This window comes from Leuciscus leuciscus (assembly GCF_965113295.1).
Source record: "Leuciscus leuciscus genome assembly, chromosome: 24".
Classification (NCBI taxonomy): domain Eukaryota; kingdom Metazoa; phylum Chordata; class Actinopteri; order Cypriniformes; family Leuciscidae; genus Leuciscus; species Leuciscus leuciscus.
In genome coordinates, this window is record NC_138723.1 from 9,713,437 (window position 1) to 9,734,604 (window position 21,168).

The 21,168-nt window shown below is 38.4% G+C and overlaps 2 protein-coding genes across 6 annotated transcripts in view; both read left to right on the forward strand.

Moving 5' to 3' along the window:
- anxa3b (annexin A3b) overlaps window positions 1–21,168 on the forward strand; it is a 255,961-nt gene that overhangs the window by 214,254 nt on the left and 20,539 nt on the right. The gene's annotated exons all lie outside the window — the stretch shown is intronic.
- On the forward strand, window positions 26–19,099 carry mrrf (mitochondrial ribosome recycling factor). Of its 4 annotated transcripts, none has more exons than XM_082158831.1 (8): window positions 26–131; window positions 1,556–1,592; window positions 7,050–7,220; window positions 7,532–7,684; window positions 11,272–11,390; window positions 15,179–15,270; window positions 16,885–17,044; window positions 18,126–19,099. In XM_082158831.1, exons 3-8 carry the CDS (start codon window positions 7,061–7,063, stop codon window positions 18,201–18,203), a joined length of 762 nt encoding a protein of 253 aa, XP_082014957.1. In that variant the 5' UTR covers window positions 26–131; window positions 1,556–1,592; window positions 7,050–7,060; the 3' UTR covers window positions 18,204–19,099. The 4 variants fall into 4 exon arrangements, with proteins under 4 accessions (XP_082014957.1, XP_082014959.1, XP_082014958.1 ...); XM_082158832.1 differs by having other exon boundaries at window positions 117–135; XM_082158833.1 differs by lacking the exon at window positions 1,556–1,592 and having other exon boundaries at window positions 49–131.

Consider the following 21,168-nt stretch of genomic DNA (forward strand, 5'->3'; position numbering starts at 1 on the left):
CGTTACCAGCATGTTCTGATGACGCAAAACACTCAAATGCGATGACATGTGCCCTTGAGCTGCTCATGTTGTCAAAAAGTGAGTGTACTGCAAGCCATGCCTGCTAGGACACATTTCTCTACGTGAGGAATGTAAGTATGTGTGAATTAACGTTACACTTGTATTGTTTATCACGCTAAATGGCTTAATGTATTTGTACTCGCTGTGCGGGTTTGAGTTTGTAGCGATGTGTGGGTTTGATTTGTGTAACTGTTACTGCTCATATAATGTAGCTAGTAGCATCATGGCACTGCTGTGTGTTCACTTGCTGGAGTACATTTGTCATGTACTACAGTCTGTGGTCATGCACACTTGCGTTACAAATAAATAATAATGGAAAATTCCTTGTAAATTATTCCTTGGGTAATGCTTGGAAACATTGTTATTAATGACAGACAGGGCATAAATAAATGGAAGGCAAAGTAAAGCATGTGTTGTTTTTTAGTTTCAGAATATGAGATTCATATATCATTGGTAAAAGGGTTGTTTTAGGTTGCCCTACCAGATTTATTTCACTTTTACTAACACTGTCTTCTGTTCTTTAAATGTTCCCTTTTAAGCACTTTCCTCTCATAAATGATGGATCATTAACTATAAATGGCTCACTTCTCATCACTATGTAAAATAGAATCATATTTAATTAGCTAGAGATTTTATATAGGAAAATAAACGTATTGAACTGGATATACATTAGAAACATTTAAATAAATGCAAGTTTTTAAAATCATAACATTTGTTAAATTGACACTCTTCATCCAGTTTTCTAGAGTATGGATATATTAATAAAAGGCATAAATCATGTCATGATTTATTCACCCTTATTATACAGTAGTCAACATTTGAAGTGGATCAAAAAAGTTAATCAAACTTTTTTTGGATTATTGTTCGAGTATTGTTCAAAATTCATGTAACTTTGATGAAAGGTTTTGATCCACTTCAAATGTTGACTACTGTATTATAAATGTAAAAAAAATATATTTGTATTTTTTTTAAGAATGTTAAATAGTCTACATTAAAATACAATTCATAAATACAATGACTTGAATAAACCTTACATGATAAATTTGTTTTTAATTTTCAATTATAATTTATATTGATATTTTTAGAACATGAATGCATCATCAAGCTATATATCATAATTAAAAGAACTCCTTTTGTAATATTTTTGTCATTTTTGCAGGAACGGTACTTCAAGGCTTTTTAATTAAAGGTATATCTCAATCAAAAAGGAATATCATCTTTATTCACCCACAATTATTCACGTTCATTTTGTCCGTTGAACACACAAGGAGATGTTTAGCAGAATGTTCATGCTGCTCTCAATATGATACAAGTGAATGGTGACCTCAGGTTGTTAAAGGGATACTTCGCTCAAAAAAAAACAATTCTGTCATCAACCTCATTGCTTTAAAAAAAAATGTCGTCTGTGAGACATAAAAGAAGATTTGAGTTTTGGAAGTCAGTATGCTCCAATGTTCCCAACATTCTTCAACATATCTTTGTTTGTTTTCCGCAGAGGAAAGTACCTCATACAGGATTGGAATGACATAAAGGTGAGTAAACAGAATGACAGAATACATTTTTTGGTGAATTACCCCTTTAAAGGGGACGTATGCCTTTTTTTAGTCTTGATTTAGTTTTTTGGCTTTTTACTAGAACAGGTTTTCACGCTTAAATGTTCAAAAAACGGATTATTTTTCACATACTTGACATTGTTGCAGCACCTCTCTTCCCAGTCTGTCAGTAACGCTCTGGGCTGGGTTTCCCATACAACGACTCGCTGTAACTCGCTGTTTAACTACCATAGTACGATGCATCGCTGAAGACATCAACTAGCTAGTCACTACTGTTTCCCCAAACCATATTTTCACAAATTTTTCATTCAACCATGTTGTTGGTCATTGACGTCATGCATATAATGGAGTAATAACTTCTTTTAATGAATCCATTTGAGATTGAATTAATGCTAGATTTTTTGCCATAAATTACAGACATGGCATCTGAGGACTATTTCAAATTTTTCTCAGTATTTTTGCCTTATTTTCAGATTCAATCATAGGCTCGATCTTACGTACTAGACCACATGCGCACTCTTCAAAAACCGTGCTTTAAATCTCATGACAAACTTTTAGAAATAAAAGATATAGATTGTAGTTAATGTTTATTTTGCTCAAGATAAGGATTTATTAAGTCCACATGTTATAAAAACAAGAAACTATGTTTCTAACCACAGGCTGTTATTCAGACCACACAACTTTGCGATGCTGTTTGCGAATGTTCGTTGGAACTATGGGTTTGGGAATCACGACTCGTTGAACGATGCTGATAATGACGGAACTTGCGACCATAGTTTGCTAACGATGCTTTCAGGAAACGCGCCCGTTTAGTTCCTGTCTCAATGAAGCCCCTCCTTCTGAAAAGCACAATGTGCTCTGATTGGTCGGCTTGACCAGTGTGTTGTGATTGATCGACGCTTCCAGTGTGTTTGGGAAATATCCCTCCCCTTACCATAACCACAAGTTTCACACACTACTAAAGCCTCGTGCACACCGGGACGATTATCGTGCACGCTTATTGCCAGTTTTTTTTCGAGACGTTTTTCAGCAGCTCCAGGCATGTGAACAAAAGCGCCAATCTCATTGGTCGACCGGTTTTTAACACGGGGTGTCAAACCAAAAAAACGAACCCGAGGCGTTTTTGTTTTTAATTACGCTTTTACGCCTGCCGCGCATACTCACATTGGCGCCCTTTGTTTAGTCACGAGGCGTTAAACGTCGGCAGTAAGCGCGCGATAATTATCCTGGTGTGCACAAGGCTTAACTCAACCAAGCCTTGCCTCCTTTTTGCATATGGCGGTGGCTGAGGAGAGATTCCCTGATATGATTGTAAAGCGCTGTGGGTGTACAGTAGTACATATGAAAGTGCTATATAAATGCCTCATTCATTCATTCATGCCTTGGGCGGGAATTATTTAAATGAGGAATATTGTGACGTGTTTGTTCCCGGAAGAAAACTCAAGACTACAATCGGGGCGTTTCAGGGAGTTCAGAAACAATGCGTACGGATATAGACTTTGAGCTTTGTAACTTTGCAGACCTTTTTCATTCTCAAACAGCAACATTACACACTAAAGAAAGATGAACATGTAAAGAAGCATAAAAAGATCCCTTTAACAACCCTTGGTTACTATTAATTTAATTTGTATGGAAAAGAGCATCATGATTATTCCGCTAAATAATGTGTTCAGTGGACAAAATGGCTTTAAATGAAAAATCCATGCAATACAGTTACTTTTATCAATTGCAAGCCACACTCTCTTTTATGCTAGCTAGTGTAAAAGCAGTGGCCAAAACATCATGAAATCCAACTGTGGGTTCACATTACCACAACCAAGCCAATATGCTACACTGTCTCACTAAGGATTTTTAACAGTTCACACTGTAAACATTTCTTTCATGAGGTGAGCTCACGCAATGAGGGTTTGCCAACCGCTGTTATTCCTACTGGTGTGAATCAAACGGCAGCGCGCTGTAACCCACAGACCACCTGCGCAACAGTTTTCTGCTTGACGGCCCCTCTAAACCCGCCATCGGCTCTTCTCCATCCACACCCCCTGGACCAAAACACCCATGTCGGACAACTCCCATCTCCTAAGGATGACAAGAAGAGTCACGCTTTCTGTTTTTTGAGCTGCATCTAACCATAACAGCTGCGACTCCCATTGAACCCGCAACATGCATCATCAAGAGCTGATAAAAATCGCGGCTCGTGCGTGTAGTGGCTGCTATCAGACCCGTGCCATCGAGGTATCTTTATCACAGCAACTGTAAAAACACACAGCCAAACTTTTTTTGAAGCACAAGCCAGGCTTTATTTTGACTAGTGGGATACCTCACGCTAGCCATAACAAAGAAGCACTGACAGAGGCGCAAGCAACCCGTGAGGTATATAGCTCTTTTCCAGAGCACCTGCGCTGTTGTTACAGTCCACGCTGATAAACAACCTCCATTTGAAGATTTATGCTACTAAACAGTGGGAAATCAACACCAGCAACACACATTGCAGGACTCGGAGTGTCCACTAATGAGCTGATGAGTTGTATCAGATGTGTTGGATTAAGGAGACAGTGTTGGGGGACCTCCAGGACCAGGATTGAGGACCACTGCCCTAACCCTGAGAATTAAACTCAGCACTGTTTGTGCTCCGGACATGAATGATACGGCAAATCGTGCGGCTTGAGGGGAGTTGTGCCATTACTTTACTAAGCCATCAGACTTACAATTTTCACCTGGTGAACTATAAACAAGTTGGAAATTGTATAAACTTACATTGAAGGAAAGTCCTGAGAGATATCAAGGGACTAAAATCATAGAAACTTGGGGTGGATTTTTTTTTATTTATTTTTTACTTAAGCCAACTAAGAAACCACCCAGAACGCCCTCACAACATGCAAAAATGACGTTTGCACAGACATTTCTTCTGAAAATGTAAAAAAACACAACTAATTCGTTTTGACATTTTAAATGTGTATATAATATTTTATATTTAAAATATTGTTGGGAACAAAAAATACAAAATATATTTTAAAATACATAAAAAATACGATTCATAAATGCAGTGACTTGAATAAACCTTATTGTGTGATTAAATTTGTTTTTAATTTCTAGATAAAAATGAATTTAGATATTTTTGTGAACACTTGCTTTATTTTATTTTTATTTAACCTTTATTTAACCAGGTAGGCACATAGAGGACTCATTCTCATTAAAAACGGCGACCTGGCCAAGATAAAGCGTCATGATGCAGACAACATAAAGTTACACATAAAGACAAGACAGTGTAATATAAATTACAGACAGTTATTCAGTTCAGTCAAAGTGCATTGTGCAAAAATACATCAAAATTCAATAACTAGGACGTATTCCTAGTTAATAAATAATAAGAGCATACTTAATAAGTTAAGCGATGTATAAAACTATGTATAAAATAAAGTGCAATATGCAGTATTAAATTATAATACAAAAGTAGCAGACAACAAAATAATTGCACTAATTTGCACAAGGGAGAAGATGGTAGCGCTAACATGCACAATGGTGTGACAGTAGGTTAGATATCAATTGTTTGAAAACGGATAACGATACAGTTGATACGAGCCTTAAAGATTTTTGCAGTTCGTTCCAGTCGTTAGCGGCAGAAAACTGAAAAGAAAAACGGCCAAAGGAAGTACGAACATTAGTAGTAGTTAGTAAGATAAACCTACTTGATCGCAGGTTACGAGAGGGAGAAGCTACTGAAATTAGATTTCTCAAGTAGGTAGGGCCTTTACCTAGTATAATTTTATAAATGAAGTAAAACCAGTGTCTTTGTCGTCGGATGTGGAGAGAAGGCCAACCAATGAGTGTGTAAAGATTACAATGATGAGTGCTAAATGGGGCGTTGGTAGCGAAGCGTATAGCACTATGATATAATGCATCTAACTTTTTAAGAAGAGTGTTAGAGGCAGATCTGTAGACCACATCACCAAAGTCTAAGATGGGAAGGATGGTCATATTCACAAGTGCATGTTTGGCAGAGATGGTGAAAGAGGCCCTATTACGAAAAAGAAAACCGATCCTGGATTTTATTTTAGATTGAAGTTTGTTAATGTGGGTGTGGAAGGAGAGTGAAGAATCTAACCAAATTCCTAAGTATTTATAGGTGTCGACAATGTCTTTAATGTCATACTCTATATTATTTTTTTATTTTTTTTACTTAAAGTTTAAATTTTTCGAAGGATGAAATTCTTGGGGAAAAAACTGAGTAATTTGGCATATTTTTTTTTATTATTATTATAATAAGCAGTGAAGTGGTTAAAATTGTATAAACATTGGAAAAACTTTTTTCGCCAAATCATAGTCATGTGATTTGACCAACATTCAGAAACGTACAGAAAAACAAACATAAAACAGGAAATGATATCATAGACCGCTCCTGCAGACCCTTATAACTGTCTGTCAAGGTCAATACAGTCTCTTAAAATATCAGATAATTTGACCTTTTTATGGCAATAAGAATACTAATATTAATAATAAAATAAAAGTTTTATATATAAAATGCAACATGAATACAATGAGTTAATTTCAACTTTGCATTTTAACTTGGAGGTTTAAAAGACTGTTTCTTTTTTGGACTCTCTTGATATGTCATTTACCCACTTGCTTTAGATGTATTTGTACTAAAATGACGATGACACTATTTTAGGAACTATTTCAATGCTTTTTAGTTTGTTAGTGTCTGTTTGATGAAATTGGTTTGCTTTCCAGTCTCTGTCTCTGCTTTCACAATTTCTTAAAGGGATAGTTCACCCAAAAATGAAAATTCTGTCATCATTTCCTCACCCTCATATTGTTTCAAACCTGTGTGAATTTCTTTCTTCGGCTGAACACAAAAGAAGATATTCTGAAGAATGTCAGTAACCAAACAGTTGATGGATCCCAATGACTTCCACAGTATGGAAAAAAATCCAATGGGGTCCATCAACTGTTTGGTTACCGACATTCTTCAGAATATCTTCTTTTGTGTCTATCTTCCGAAGAAAGAAACTCATGCTGGTTTGTAACAACTTGAGGGTGAGTAAATGATGACAGAATTTTCATTTTTGGGTGAACTAACCCTTTAAATCTCTCCCTGTTCTAGCTTGTATTGTAGATGATGTTTGAAGCTTTCTATTGCTAGCACTTCTTGTGTTATTGCCTCATTGGCTTGTTGTATTCCACTTTTGTAAGTTGTTTAAAGCCTAAGTCATTTAAAGTCAGATAAAGCCTCTGCTAAATGAATAAATGTACAGTAAGTGTAAATGTCTCTGTACTGGTCTTTTTAGATTTGAGAAGACGCCCCCTGGTGGCAATTTGAATCTTAGCCAGTGGCCAATGTCCAAAGTTTCAATGTCCAGATCTCAAAATCTGTATTTGATGTAAAGTTGCTCTAAATGTCCTTGCATTAAATAATTTTCTTTCCATGTTTTGGTATAGTTTCCACAGACATGGCATTGAGTCATCTGAACCTCCTGCGGCCAGTGTTGTGCAGATTTGTGCCTTCTGTTGTGAGGACCCCGCTGGTGACTTGCTCAAGAGTCCCCTTTCTGCCCCGTCCCGTGGTCCTGCCGAATTATGCCCGTCATTATGCCACAAAAAAGAGTAAAGGTGAGTGTGGCTACTCATCCCCCACAACAAAGAGCGTCCAGCATAGGGGTACGAGTGGATGTTGTATTTGTTTTCCAAAGCAATGCTTGTTTAGCTTCACTCAAGTGGGCTTTGAGCCCATATAGAGGGAGGAGAAATCCCCTCTTCTCCCTCTCTGACCTCCAAATCCTGCTTTCATTTGTAATTGCTGAAACAATCAGCCAGCATGCTGGTCACAATCTTTCATTTCTATCTCCAGCTTTTCTTTTGAAGGCACCAGCGATGAAGACGTTAATGTTTCTTTCTTCTTTGTTGCTTTTTTTATATGTTAGCAAAGGCAAAAGGGCAGACGGCTAAAGTGAACATCAAGGCAGCATTGGTGGATGATATTATTAGCCTGGAGGAGGTGAATGAAGACATGGCTGCTGTCCTGACTACCCTGAAAGAGGATTTCAGCCGCAACCTCAGCATTCGCACATCACCAGGTCAGGACCACTGACACACAACAAGGCAACTCTGTCGCTTTAACCCGATGCTGTGATGCTTGACTCGTTTGCCCCTGCTGGTGGAGGTTATTACTACACCACCTGGCTGCATCTTTGATCATTGTAAGCCATTCAGAAATTCTGAAAGCAACATTAACATTTCTAAGCAACATTAAAATTATGCATATTTCATTATATCATAGTAGATCTTATTTAAGTGTTCAGTTATATTTTGGAGAGCGCTGAACTGGTATTGGCAAGACTTCACCGAATTTGAATTAGACTTCAACTGATAATTCTATACAGTTACGTAATTAATTTTGACTAATTTATTCACTGATATGTAGAATACATCTGCTTCTCAACAAGTTCAATACTCTCAAAGCATGAAAACAGATTTTAAATTAGTCTACAACACCACAGCATGTCATATTTCATTTAATTTAATTTCAAACGTTTGATTCAATTCATTATATCATTTATTAATTTGATGTATGAGAATGCATGTTGACATGTTTATGGGTAATTTATGCTTAAAATAATACATTTATTTTTATAGTGCAGTTATACCATATTTTTGGGGGGATTTCACTCCACCTCCTTAAATTCAAATTGCAATTCTGTCACCGTAATTCAAATTCAGTTAAGACAGGAAAGAAACAATTGGTAACACTAAAGTTCAGGGTTCAGTTCTCACTTTTAACTATAACTTGCTTATTAGCATGCATATTACTAGGATATTGGCTGTTTATTAGTACTTATAAAGCACATATTAATGCCTTATTTTGCATTACCATATTGTACATCCCTTAATCCTACCCAGTACCTAAACTTAACAACTACCTTAGGAGTTTATTGAGGCAGAAGTTATAGTTAATAGTGAGAATTGGACCCTAAATTAAAGTGTGGCCAAACAATTAATGGATGAAAAAAATCTTATCTGAAATATAAGAGATTTTTTGTCTTTTGATGATATCTACTATATTTTTATATTTATGTATTTGCTCTGATATAGCTTTTATTTTTAATCAAAATTACTTTGAAAGCAGTTTTTCACTAAACACAGGAATTATATATATGAAATACCACATCGAGACTTCCATGGACTTTTTATTTTTAATAACAAAGCAAACAAACAATTCAATCTGAGTTTTGAATTGGACAGTTTGAACTAATCCACAGAAATAATATGACTTCTGAAGCCATAAGAAGCTTTATTCACTGAAAAATCTTCCTCCAGACGATCACATTTTCGTACATGCACTACTTTCGGATAAAACTTGTGCATCCCGATCAGTTACAAGACACAAGATCCTATGGTGTTTGGTGTCATTGACTTTAATCCACGTCATCTACATCAGGGCTCTTCAACTCCAGTCCTGGAGGGCCAGTGTCCTGCAGACTAATGTATCTAAAACTACCTGTTTGTATTTTTCGATTTGAACACCTTTATTAGCTTTTTCCGGGTGTGTTTTGGTTAGGGTTAGAGCTAAACTCAACAGGACACTGGCCCTTCAGGACTTGAGTTTAAGAACCCTGATCAACATTATCAGTGTCACAGAGGTTACACAAGGCTAAAAGAGTATTGTGTTACCTCGTCCTCCCATGAGGATCAATGCACAGCGATCCACCTTTGCACATGTTCTGGCATTGACCATTGTTCCACAAGGTGGGGTCACCCTGTTTGCAATCCTACTTCCTGAAGTACATCCAGGTCGACCCCGTTCACTCCAGCCCAATCCCTAAAGACCCAACAGTTGGGCATTTGGGAATTGTGGTTGAGGAGTCCATGCTCTTCACTTTCACCTCCTGACCTTTGCCAGTCCTTTCCTCCTTTCTCCTTGATCCAGCATGGACTTGGTTCCATGGAACAAATATGGAAAGTCAGTGAGATGGCACAACGTTCTTTTAAGCAAATGATCAAATCATCTGGATTGAATTAAGCGGCGAGTTTATTATGAAGGACAGGAGAATCACCTTGGCCGAGGGAAGGAGGTTGCGGAGTGCAGGATTAATGTGGTGACCTGGCGTCTGGGCACAATATACGAGGATTACGACCTATCGGTCTGTCATCTGTAGGATAGACCGCTTGTGCTTGGATCTCCGCAAATGTACATTCTCTTGTTCCAGATAAATCTACTGTCAGAGGACATTGCTTCACAAAAGCCTTTGTATTTTCCAAACACCTCATCTCAAGGACAGAAGTTTGGTGGTTCCAGCAGAAGGCTCAAACAGCCATCGTATGATGGTTCTTCAGCAAGCAAATAAATCTAACATCAAGCCAGTTTGCTTCTGAATATTGTCTAACCTTTAGGCTCTTGAAACTGTGAGGGCAACAATTGGTACCATGACCAGGAAGAGCCCATTTGGCTAATAACTTCCCTGTTAATCTTCAAGGTTTTTTAGTGGAGGAAACAGCAAAATGTTCCATGGAAGCGTTAGCAGATGTGAACGCTTCCAGGTAGCACACACACAATCTGAGGTGGGTTCCAGGGCCAAATCTCTCCATACCTTCGCTCATGACAAGATAATGGTCGAAGTTTGGTCAAAGTCACATATGCACTATTGAACCCATCTGAAATTGGACTGAAGCTGGTTTTCAAGGTTCGCAAAGTATGATCTTCTTAGATGTTACTGTTCAACAAGCTGACAAAATGGGACATATATGGAGAATTTGAAGTTCTGAAGTGTTTTCTCTGGGCTGAAAGGCACATGCAGGTTCTCTCATGAAAGATCAAAGTACAGTGCAGTGCGTCTCAGCTGTTCTCCAGGCTCTCGTAAGTGTGGGATAAAGTAAGGTAAGACCGGGGACAAAGGGCGGGAGACAGAAACATAGCTGTGTGAGGTTAGACAGATGAGGGAATGAGACATGCTGGTGAAATGCTCTGGTTTTCTGTCTGGAGTGAAAGGAGTGGGTGCTTTCATCCCTCAAGGAGAGCGAGACGTGTCGTCACAACAGTCATCCGAAGGTGCCTCTTCTTTTGCAACCTTTCATTTTTTGAGACGGGTTGGGAAAGGATACAGAAAGCAGGCAAATGTCTAGTTGACAGACAGAATTATTCCATTGTTTTTCTTGAAGGGATAGAAAGTTCTACCTCAAATCTGCATCACATTCTTTCTTCTGTGGAACAGACAAATAATATATTATGTTGAAGAAGACACATTTTCAGCTTTTTTATCTACAATGGGATTCAGTGTTGGTTTGGGCCTCAATTACTTTAATTGTATGGACAAAAACAGTTCTTCAGTTCAGAAACACATTTCCTGGGAGTTGAACCCATGAACTTGGTGTTGCAAGACGTCTTGTTGGTTACTTGCTTTCGTGACTCACTAGATCACTCCACTCACAATGAAATTTCATTGCTCCAGTATCTCATGGCAAGTAACTGTATATCAAACATCACATCATCTCTGATTGGTTGTCATTGATTTGGATGCGTTTTGCTTTCATTGAGGACAGAAAAATAACTAGTTAGAATTATGTGTTGTGATTCTTTATGATGTTTTAACTCTATGATGAGTAGCTCGCTGAATAATTGTGGAGAAAACCACTGGTTAACAGAGGAATTGTGTTGTTATGTGTTCAGGTGCGCTGGACCACATCATAGTCACCACAAAGGATGGCAAATTTCCCCTGAACCAGCTGGGCCAGATATCCATGAAGTCTCCTCAGCTACTTGTGGTCAACATGACTGGCTTCCCAGAGGTATGTAACCAAACTACAGAAAACTTCCTAGCAGAACTTCTCAGTTCACACTGCTGCATGCAAAGTCAAGCACACACACCGAAAACACACTCTTTCTCCTACTGAAACCTGAGTGTGATGGACTCTTTCCAGCCTGGTTTCAGAGAAATTGATTGATTGTTGGGGGAAGCCCTTTGTTCTTGGAGAACGATTGAAACGTAGGCCAAGAGTCTGTGGTTAGCTGTCAGGCCAGGAAATGACCGCAAAGTGCCCTCTGGAACTTAGACCTGAGCTAATGTGTGATATCTCTCTCTCTTTTCTGTGTCTTTTTGCCTCTCCACACATCGAGACCCTGTCTTTCTGTTTTTCCTCTCCTCCTTCTCCCGTCACCACACTCTCCGCTGATATATTTGAGTTTTTTCTGCGTGATGTTCAGATAACCCTAATGAGATTAATGCTTTCTCCTCTTGGCCTATGTCCACTCAATACCAAAGGCTCTGGTTTCCTGGTGTCTCTAAAACCCACCAATCTACCTTCGTCATCCATCCTGGGAGACTCCAAGCCAAAACATGTAAGGGATAATGTACAGGCAGCCAGCCATTATTACAAAGTACACCTAGATAGGATGATCAAAACCAAAGCAGTGGGGTGTTGCACCCTGAAGGTTATAAATAGATTTTATGATTATCTCACTTAAATCTTCTGTTAACAGTCCATTACAACATATTAGCCTTTCAATAACACCCCATGAATATTGCAATGTTAATTAATTGCATTACATTGCATTGCATTTGTTGTCATGAAACGAGTGAAATATACAGTTACTGTAAGTAGTCATTATACAAAAACATTTAAATGCTGAATGCCGCAATTGTCCATGTAATGTAATAAATCCAGAAATATGACCAAATTTAACTTCCCTTGTGTGGGATCACACATTATGTTATTGATATAATAATAAACCTTTTGCAAATGGATTTGCCTCTTCATCACCTCTATATTAACATAATACTAAAAAGACCCTGCGCAGTATTAAGGGGTCGGTTTGCATGCTCAGATTACCATAATGCCAGATGCGGCTGTTTAGGGTGTCAGGAAAAACTGGCCATTACCTAACAGGCCTGCAAAAAACAACACAGAGGTGACTGGCCCGGCCCGAAAGCAAACAGCCTCATGATTGTTCTAATCCATTACACAATCTTTGAGAAGACGCCGTTGTTTTCCATTCGTTCATTAGAGAAGGCCAGAGAAGGTCCAGGCTGGTTGAGAAACCCCAGTGGCTGTTGTGTGTTGTGGTGTAGACAGCAGTCATTAGCTTTCGATCTCCGTGTGCCTGTGTGGGATCCAGAATCATTAAGAAAGCAGCGTTTTTTTTAGCCCACGGTTTCTCAAGCTGACTTTGAACCCTCTTGTTTTTTTTTTTAATCACAAGTGCAGAGGGTAACTGGGCTTTTTTTAACTTCCTAACCAGAACAATACTGGTTTTACCGTAAAATTCTGAACTACCAGGAATTAATGATGGATGATGTTCAGAGGAATCACACGCACACAATAGCTGTGAGTCACTGAGTCAGACCTCACAAAGAAATGCCTTTAACATAAGAGGAGTGTACAGCTTTCTTTAAAAAGTGTGTGTGGTGCGTGTGTGTGTGTGTATGTGAAAAAAGGTAAAATGTTATGCAACAGTTCCAACATTAAAGATTGTAAAGATTCCTTTACAGATGATTCCACTTTACACTTGGATCTGTTATGAATGTTAAACAATAATTAATAATATTCTTGTGAAATATTTGATTGTTTTTTAGTATTCCCCTTACATATTCACAACAGAATTTTGTTGTATAAATGAATATCTTATTTACACATTGTCACGAACAACCAGTCAGAAAATAAATTGCACGAAATTAAAGGTTTTGTGAATCTTTATGAATGGCTCAATAAAAAGAATCAGTTCATAAGAATAATTTCTTTGTTAATCAGACGTCACTTGCTCGGACTGATGCGTGTACTTAAAGGCTAGTTCACACTAACCGCATTTCCATTACTGTTCAAATTGCACAACTTAAAATTGAAAAGTGGAAACAGTTTCAACGTTTTTACCCTCGCAGGAGGTTGTTTTTTATGCAATTCTGCAATGGAAACAGTTTTTGCACATTTACAGGTCAACCTGACGTAGATGGCGCGATATGTTTGGACAGAAGACGAGACAGTTCTTCATTAAACTCATAAAAGACAAAATAATTACGGGAATACTGTGTTCTGCAAAAAGTAATACCACAATCAAGACCTCGAAGCAGATAGGAGGGAGAAACACCCAGAAACACTTAATACATGGTGCCTAACATCTCCTTCGATTAAAAATAATGGCTAGTGTGGTGGCTGGGATATACGTGAACCTACCAACATCCTTTGCCATCATTTTTGGAATTACTTATTTTGAGAGGAAAAAATTAAGTTTCAGCCATTAACATTGGTTAATGGAAACACCGTCATTTCGCAATCGTTTTTTATCGACATTTAGAAAATATCGCATCTCTGTAATGGAAACGCGGCTACTGTCAGTCCAAAAACAGCTTTTGTGCATATCCGATTGAAAACTGATCAGATGTATCAAGTGTGAATGGTAAAAAAAAATCAAACCTGTTTCGAGCTACATTCATATGTGGTTTCTATTCAAATCCTATTCAAATCACATTTCTGGAAATCCGTTTCAGTGTGACCGCTCTGATCAGATTTTGTGTGGTTTAGGCCTATGTAACTTTCTCACGCCACGTAAAACGTAAACGTCAGACGTTGTTATAGGAAACATCACTGCAGAAACAAGGTTGTGTCGTTGCAAAGTGACGGACGAGAAGAAAATGACAATATAACGGAGACATGTTTTGAGACCGGCGGAGTTGACAGCACAGAATAAAGCCACTCGTACCAGCCTCGTGTGTTTCTGCCGTTGCCTCAGAAGACGCAGTAGTCCAGCGTGCGGCTACATATTGTAAACAAGACAACATCTGTATTGCAAACCCCTCCTTGTTGCGGTTGTTGTTTTTGCCGTATACCAAAATATTCCGGAAAACGAAAGAGCGCCATGGGACACACACATCGGATCTGAACAGTTGCAAAACACAAGGTGGACAGTCAATAATTCAGATCAGATTCCAATCAGATACACAAATAATTGGATTTGGACTCAATGTGAACGTAGCCTAACAAGATGATATCTGATGAAACTGCATAAAGACGCACAGAAAGTTTGCAGACTATGGCCAATGAAATATTTTATTTATTTTTATATTTCAGTCATATACTGTGCAGGATGCAGTACACTAGTATTCCAAACAGTCTAAATCCTTATCCGTGAAACAGGGCGGCCCCCATTATGTATACTAGACTGCCTGCACACAAGTTCAGAGTGTAATCTCAGGCTAGTCTGGCCACAGGAGTTGTAATAGGTTATGAGGTGAACATGCAGAAACAGGGTCATGTGGGTCAATGCCCTGCACTGCAACCTCTCAGCTCCATCCCACGGGATCTGGCGCTGACAGCGCCCCGCGGCGCTTCCTACACCACACACTCCTCCCTCTACCCCTCTCTCTGGAGCTCCATCATGGGGAGATGCTGCCCAGCTCCTTCTGGATCAAAGGGCCTGGGGTCGGGGTACTCCACTGATCTGGAAGGGGCTGGTCTAGTGAGATATGAGGGCTGGAGAGATGCAAAGGGTGCATGAAGGTTTGCAGCAGGTACCGCTAGCCCAGCTGGCTGTCATTAGCTCTGATGTGTGTGTTTGTGTGTGTGTTTGTGCGACGTGTCCTCAGGCCACGGCAGCCGTCACTCGGGCCTTGCAAGAAAGCAGCATGGGACTCAACCCAGACGTGGAGGGCACCATCATCAGGGTGCCTGTTCCCAAGTGAGTGTTTTACCGCCCAGGGCCTGAATCCTCATGACCACTCTCACCTTTCCTTTTAACATCACTTTCTACAAGCTATGTTTGCTTTCTCTTCAGTTTGTCTGTGCAATGCTATTTTCCCAATGCTAACGTCTTTTGTCTTTTTAACTTAAGGCAAGCTTCACAATTACTATTGCATATGACGATTTTAGAGGGGTTTTGCTCACTTTTCAGTTGACTAGACTGGGAGATCACCTAGAGATGCACGATATATCGGCCACCATATCGGTATCAGCCGATATATGTTCATTTTTAATGTTATTGTTTTCGGCCGATAAATAATGGATTATTTCCTTCAGCGGAGACTCTTCAGATGCACACTGTTCAACATGATGGTTTGAATTGATCCAAATATGATTGGAATCCCTTCAAAAAAGGAAAATACCTATAAGTGCAACTTGTGCAGCGCAAGTCTGTCATATAGGCTACATAAAATTATAATATAATTGTGTGCTTGGGACATTGTTTTTTAATAGTGAGACTTTTGTTTTTGTAATTAGGCTCTCAAAAACCATATAAAAATTTGGATTTAGATTTATCGGCCAATATATCGGTTATCGGCTTTCAAATATAAATAATTATTGGTATTGGCCAAAATGTTCATATCGGTGCATCCCTAACTAGACCAGCTGAGAACCTGCTTGGCCTTTTTTTCACTTAGGGCAGTAAACAATCACTAGCAACAATCACCTAGCATAGCAACACCCTAACAACCACCCAGAATACCTTATCAACTGCATAGGAACTCCTTAGTAAGTCACCACCCAGAACACTCTAGCAAGGGCTGCATGCTTTTCTTCTTTCTTTCATTTCAACCATATCCTGTTCTTTTAAATCTGAAATATGTATTCAAAATGTATCTGTTGTCTGTTCTGTTAGGGTTTAAGATAACTTTGTATTGCTTTTGTTCATGTTTTCCCCTTCTGTGCTTCATACACTCTCTATTATATTTGTTACAAAGAAGAAAACTCAGTGGTCTTCAATCTCTGACCACCGCTCCTCTTCCCTGCCAAGCCAAATAGTCTCGCCGCACGGCCTTCATTCTACAAACCCACAAAACTCTTTGATTACGAGGCCGCGCTACAGCTACAGCAGCAGGTGCTTGTCTGGCAGCGCGCATGAAGGGGCCGAACGTCTCGCCCGTAATCAGCGCAGCCTCGTCGCATGCATTTGCATTTCTAAAGAGAGCGGGAGGCTTGATTGGCTCGGAATCAGTAATTATGAACATTGTTTGCAGTAAACAGACAGTACTCTTGGACTGTTTGCAAATGGCTGGCAGCAAAATGCCAATTATAAGATGGGGAAACTTCTACACCTACATCTAAATTTGGGCAAGAACAACAGTTTGTTGATTGTGAAACTTTTTAGTTTCAGATTATAGCTGTTTCTGTCTTAAAAATGTATCATAAGCACAACTGTCTGTCATAAGCGTCATATTAGCAAAATAACATAGTCTGGACAATCAGATTTTCTCTCGCCTAAAAATATAAGTCTGCAAGACTTTTCTTCAGGAAATGATTATGATCTAAAATGAGTCATGTACTGGGTTGGTTTAACCGTATATTTGTCTGGCAGGGTGACGCGAGAACACCGGGAGAATCTGGTGAAACTGGCGAAGCAGTTCAGTAACAAGGCCAAGGACTTGCTGAGGAGAGTACGGTCCAACACCATCAGTCAACTGAAGAAGTCCAAAGAGGGCGTCTCTGATGATACCATTCACTTGATCGAAAAACAGGTTCATACAAATGAGGATCAATAGAATTATTATTATTTTATTTATTTTTCAGTTGGAGTAGTGATGGAGTATTTTGAAACTGTTGTAGAATAACAACAAAATTACAGAAATTCAACATAGATACCACTGTTAAATAAATAAATATAATTATAAATTGTATTTATTATTAGTTGTAGTAGTAGAAGTATTAATAATAATAATAAATAATAATATTTTTTATTATTAATAAATAAATATGAATTTGAAAGTAATGTTGTAGAACAACAAAATGACAGAAATTCAATAAAGACACCAGTGTTTAATAAATAAATAAATATATTAGTAGTAGTAGCAGTAGTAGTAATAAATCAAAATAATATTTTTTTATTATTATTTATAAATATTAATTTGAAAGTGCTGTTGTACAACAACAAAATGACAGACATTCAATAAAGACACCAGTGTTTATTCATTAAATATTAGTTATAAATTAGTAGTAGTAGTATTAGTAACAGCAATAGTGGTTGCAATAATAATAATAAATTAAATAAATATAATATTTTTTCATTTATAATAGATTAATATGTATTATTATTAGTAGAAGTAGCAATATTAATAATAAATGACAATATTATTAATAATAGTCTTTATTAGTTAATAGTGCTGTCAAATTGATTAATCGCATCTAACATAAAAGTTTGTAAATATATATAGTGTGTGTATGTGTGTGTGTATATATATATATACATACATACATACACACACTATATATATTTACAAACTTTTATATTAGATGCGATTTAATCGTGATCGATTTGACAGCACTAGAAAGTATTGTTATTATTATTATTAGTTGTAGTAGTAGTAATAGTAGTAGTAGTAGTAATAAATAATAACATTTTATTATCAGCAGTAGTAGTAGTTTTAATATTGATAATAGTTATTGATGATAAAAATGATAAATATTATTAATAATTATTGTTGTTGTATAACAAATAAATCACTACCCACAAGGTATTTTTTGCAGTTACGTGAATGTGTGACTATTATAAAGTATGTATTACTAATCACAATATGCATTTGTTCTGTCCCATATCACCAGGTTCAACAAATGGCAGACAGTTACGCGGCAGACATCGACAAACAACTGGCCACTAAAACCAAGGAGTTGCTTGGATGACAACAAGGCCTTCCAAGTCTCGCTAACATCAAGACAAAGGCAGTCAGCTGTTCTTAACTGGAACAAAAATCCCCCAAACAGAAAACCAGTTAATGATGGTGGTGATGGAAGCACTGAAGGTGGTGTTTTGGACGGTGTTTGGGTGTTTTTCTCATGCATAAACAAATGTTGGCGTGGCACGCCAGTGGCTTATGGTGCTCCTTGTGTTCACATCTCCAAACAAACAAACGGAGGACAAATGAAGTTTTAATGTGATTTGGGGTACTCCTCCTAATCAAAGCGATGCCACAAACGGGCTGTTTATGTAAAAAGCACCGCACTGAATGTAAACTCTGTGTTCTTCACAGGACGGTGAAAGTCACACAGGGTGGAGGACGAGTGCACACGGCAACACGCTGCCAACATTTGTTTCGCATTGACTATTGCAGCCACCAAGCTAAAAATAGTCATTATTTTCATCTATATAATCAGATCTAGCTATGTAAACTGAATAAAATGCATTGGTTATTATTCTGGTGCTGTAGCCCACTCTGTTGTTTTTGTGTGTGTTGTCTTTTGAATCATATTTCCACATCTGCTGTTTTTGTTTATTAATGTTGAAACGTAATGCCTAAGATTATTTTAGAATGGCAATTTTAAATATACCTTATTTTACCACAACAATTTTTAATTCTCAGTGCTGAATTATTGATTTGGTTGACAAATATTCCAAGGTGTTTCGGCTTCCCTCAGCTTTCCACTCATCGGTGAACATTAAGAACCTTTTTTTCTAAGTGTGTAGAACATTTTAATAATCTAAAAAAAAACGTTTTTTCCACTATAAAAGGACCTTTTATGCGATGAAAGATTCTTCATGGAATCATAGATGCCAATAAAGAAACTTTATTCTTTTTTCAGACTTTTTATATCTTCAGCATGTTCTTTCTGAATTGTTACAGTTTAAAGTCACCATGAAATAAATAATGGACAATTCTTTATTTTTTACAGAATAATGCAGTGTTTATTATAAATGACTGAATAATTTTTCTTGAATTCATGTGCCCCTCATAATCTTGAATCAAAGTAACATCTCTGATGATGCGATTACTGGCGTGAGGGAGGGGCAACCTGTCACTCACATGAGATCCACCAATAGCAAACCACAACCATCCAATCAGTTCCCCATAGACAAAATCAAATTCCGCCCTACATTTGTTCTTGTTCCAGAAGCCATTTCACTCACAATAGGGAATAAAAGACTGTAGCAACTTCCATTTCATGCCGATTTTAAAATTAACTTGAACCATAAAAATGGAAAATAATTTTTTTTTAAACAATTATTTACTAATTACAGTAGCTGGACAAAAGCCAAAAATGGCAATAACGTGACTTGTAAACAGGAAATGCGGCTTTTTCTAATCAGTTGTGTAAGAAAAGTAACTTGAACTTATGGTCCAACCATGGGGTCCAACATGCTTTGTGGTTGCATTATCACGTCCTGGCCTCCTGCATCATTTTAATAATAGAACATTCCGTCATCAGTTATTCCTCACAATATCCAACACTATTCCTTGCACGTCAGTGCCGGTAACCGAAAAGCATTGTCTCTAATGGATGAAAACATGGGGTCGCTAAATAAACAAAAGTTTAGAGGAGCTAGTTCGCAGACAGAGGAAATGGCCAGGTTTCCCCCGGTCCATATGTCAGCAATTTGGGGGCATTGTATACCTTGGCCTGAGAGAGCGGCTCATGATCGATGGAGGGGTGAAAATCCCGAGTCTCTGGCTCTGCACGTTGCCCCGAAAATTGCTTTCAGCTGATAGCTTCATTTCACTTGACATTTATCAAGTGGATTACTGTGTGTTTCTCTGTTTACCGCTACCATGATGGAGAGGATTGCGATAGCAGCGGGGGAGACCGAATGTTTTTCCTTCTGTGTCACTGGAAATATATACATGTAAATTGGCTCTGTAAACTCTTGAATTGACAGTAAACTCGCATCGCGGAAATATATACTCTACGGGTTTGTGGACCGTCACCTCTTGACCTGTCAGAAAGGGGTCAGTGTGTGTGCGAAATCAAAACAACATCGCATCTGCTAATAGCCGACCTAAAAGTGTCCAGCCACCTTTTCTGTCTTGCGATGTGGAAATGTGTGGAAACCGTGCACATTCCCTGCCTAGTTTGCATGCAAATGATTTAGGACTGCACTGCATTATTCATTCTCACTCTTGTGACAATGCTAGAACACTGATATGCTGGTTAGTGGGAATATGAGCACTTTACAGACAACGGGGTCTCCAGGAGCAGAGCAGCGCTATTATGCTTTCCCTGTCCGCGTGCGCTGATTACGGTGCACGCACGCATCCGTACGCGGAGATAGTTACCGGGGACCTCGAGAGCGCGTTTAATCACTTCAGCGGCACCGAATTGGCTCCCGCGAGCTCGACGCGTCCTCGCCTGAAGTGCGCGAGCCACCCCGACCGCCTCATCAAGAATCCAATCAGTTTAAGCGCGAGATGCACTTCGCTGGAGATGAAAAAAGCTTTTCCTTCGGGATGTCGGTGCCATAAGGGCATGATCACTGCATATGCAAAGTGGAAGGGAAATTAGCGCGGATTCTCTTTCTTCTGATAGTCATGCATATATCAGGGGAGCGTGTAAGGAGTGCAAAACGAAGCCTTTTCTGGCGAATGCATTATTCATTCTTGATCTCGGGTCAATCTGAGCGCTTTTTAAAGAATTACACAACTTAATATGTGGCTTGGTTGTGAAATGCATTGAAATGTATGTAGGTAGCCTATACGTAAACGTGCGGTTAGATTTAACCGCTGCATGCTCATGTCACTTCACACTTGAATTGGACTTCGAGCTCGCTGCTGTTATTCGATATCAGCCTAACAAACTTTTCCTCTGTGATCATTTATTATGTGGCCTGCGATAAAACACAGTGCTGAAATCCCTCTTGCTTAATTATTTTTCCTGT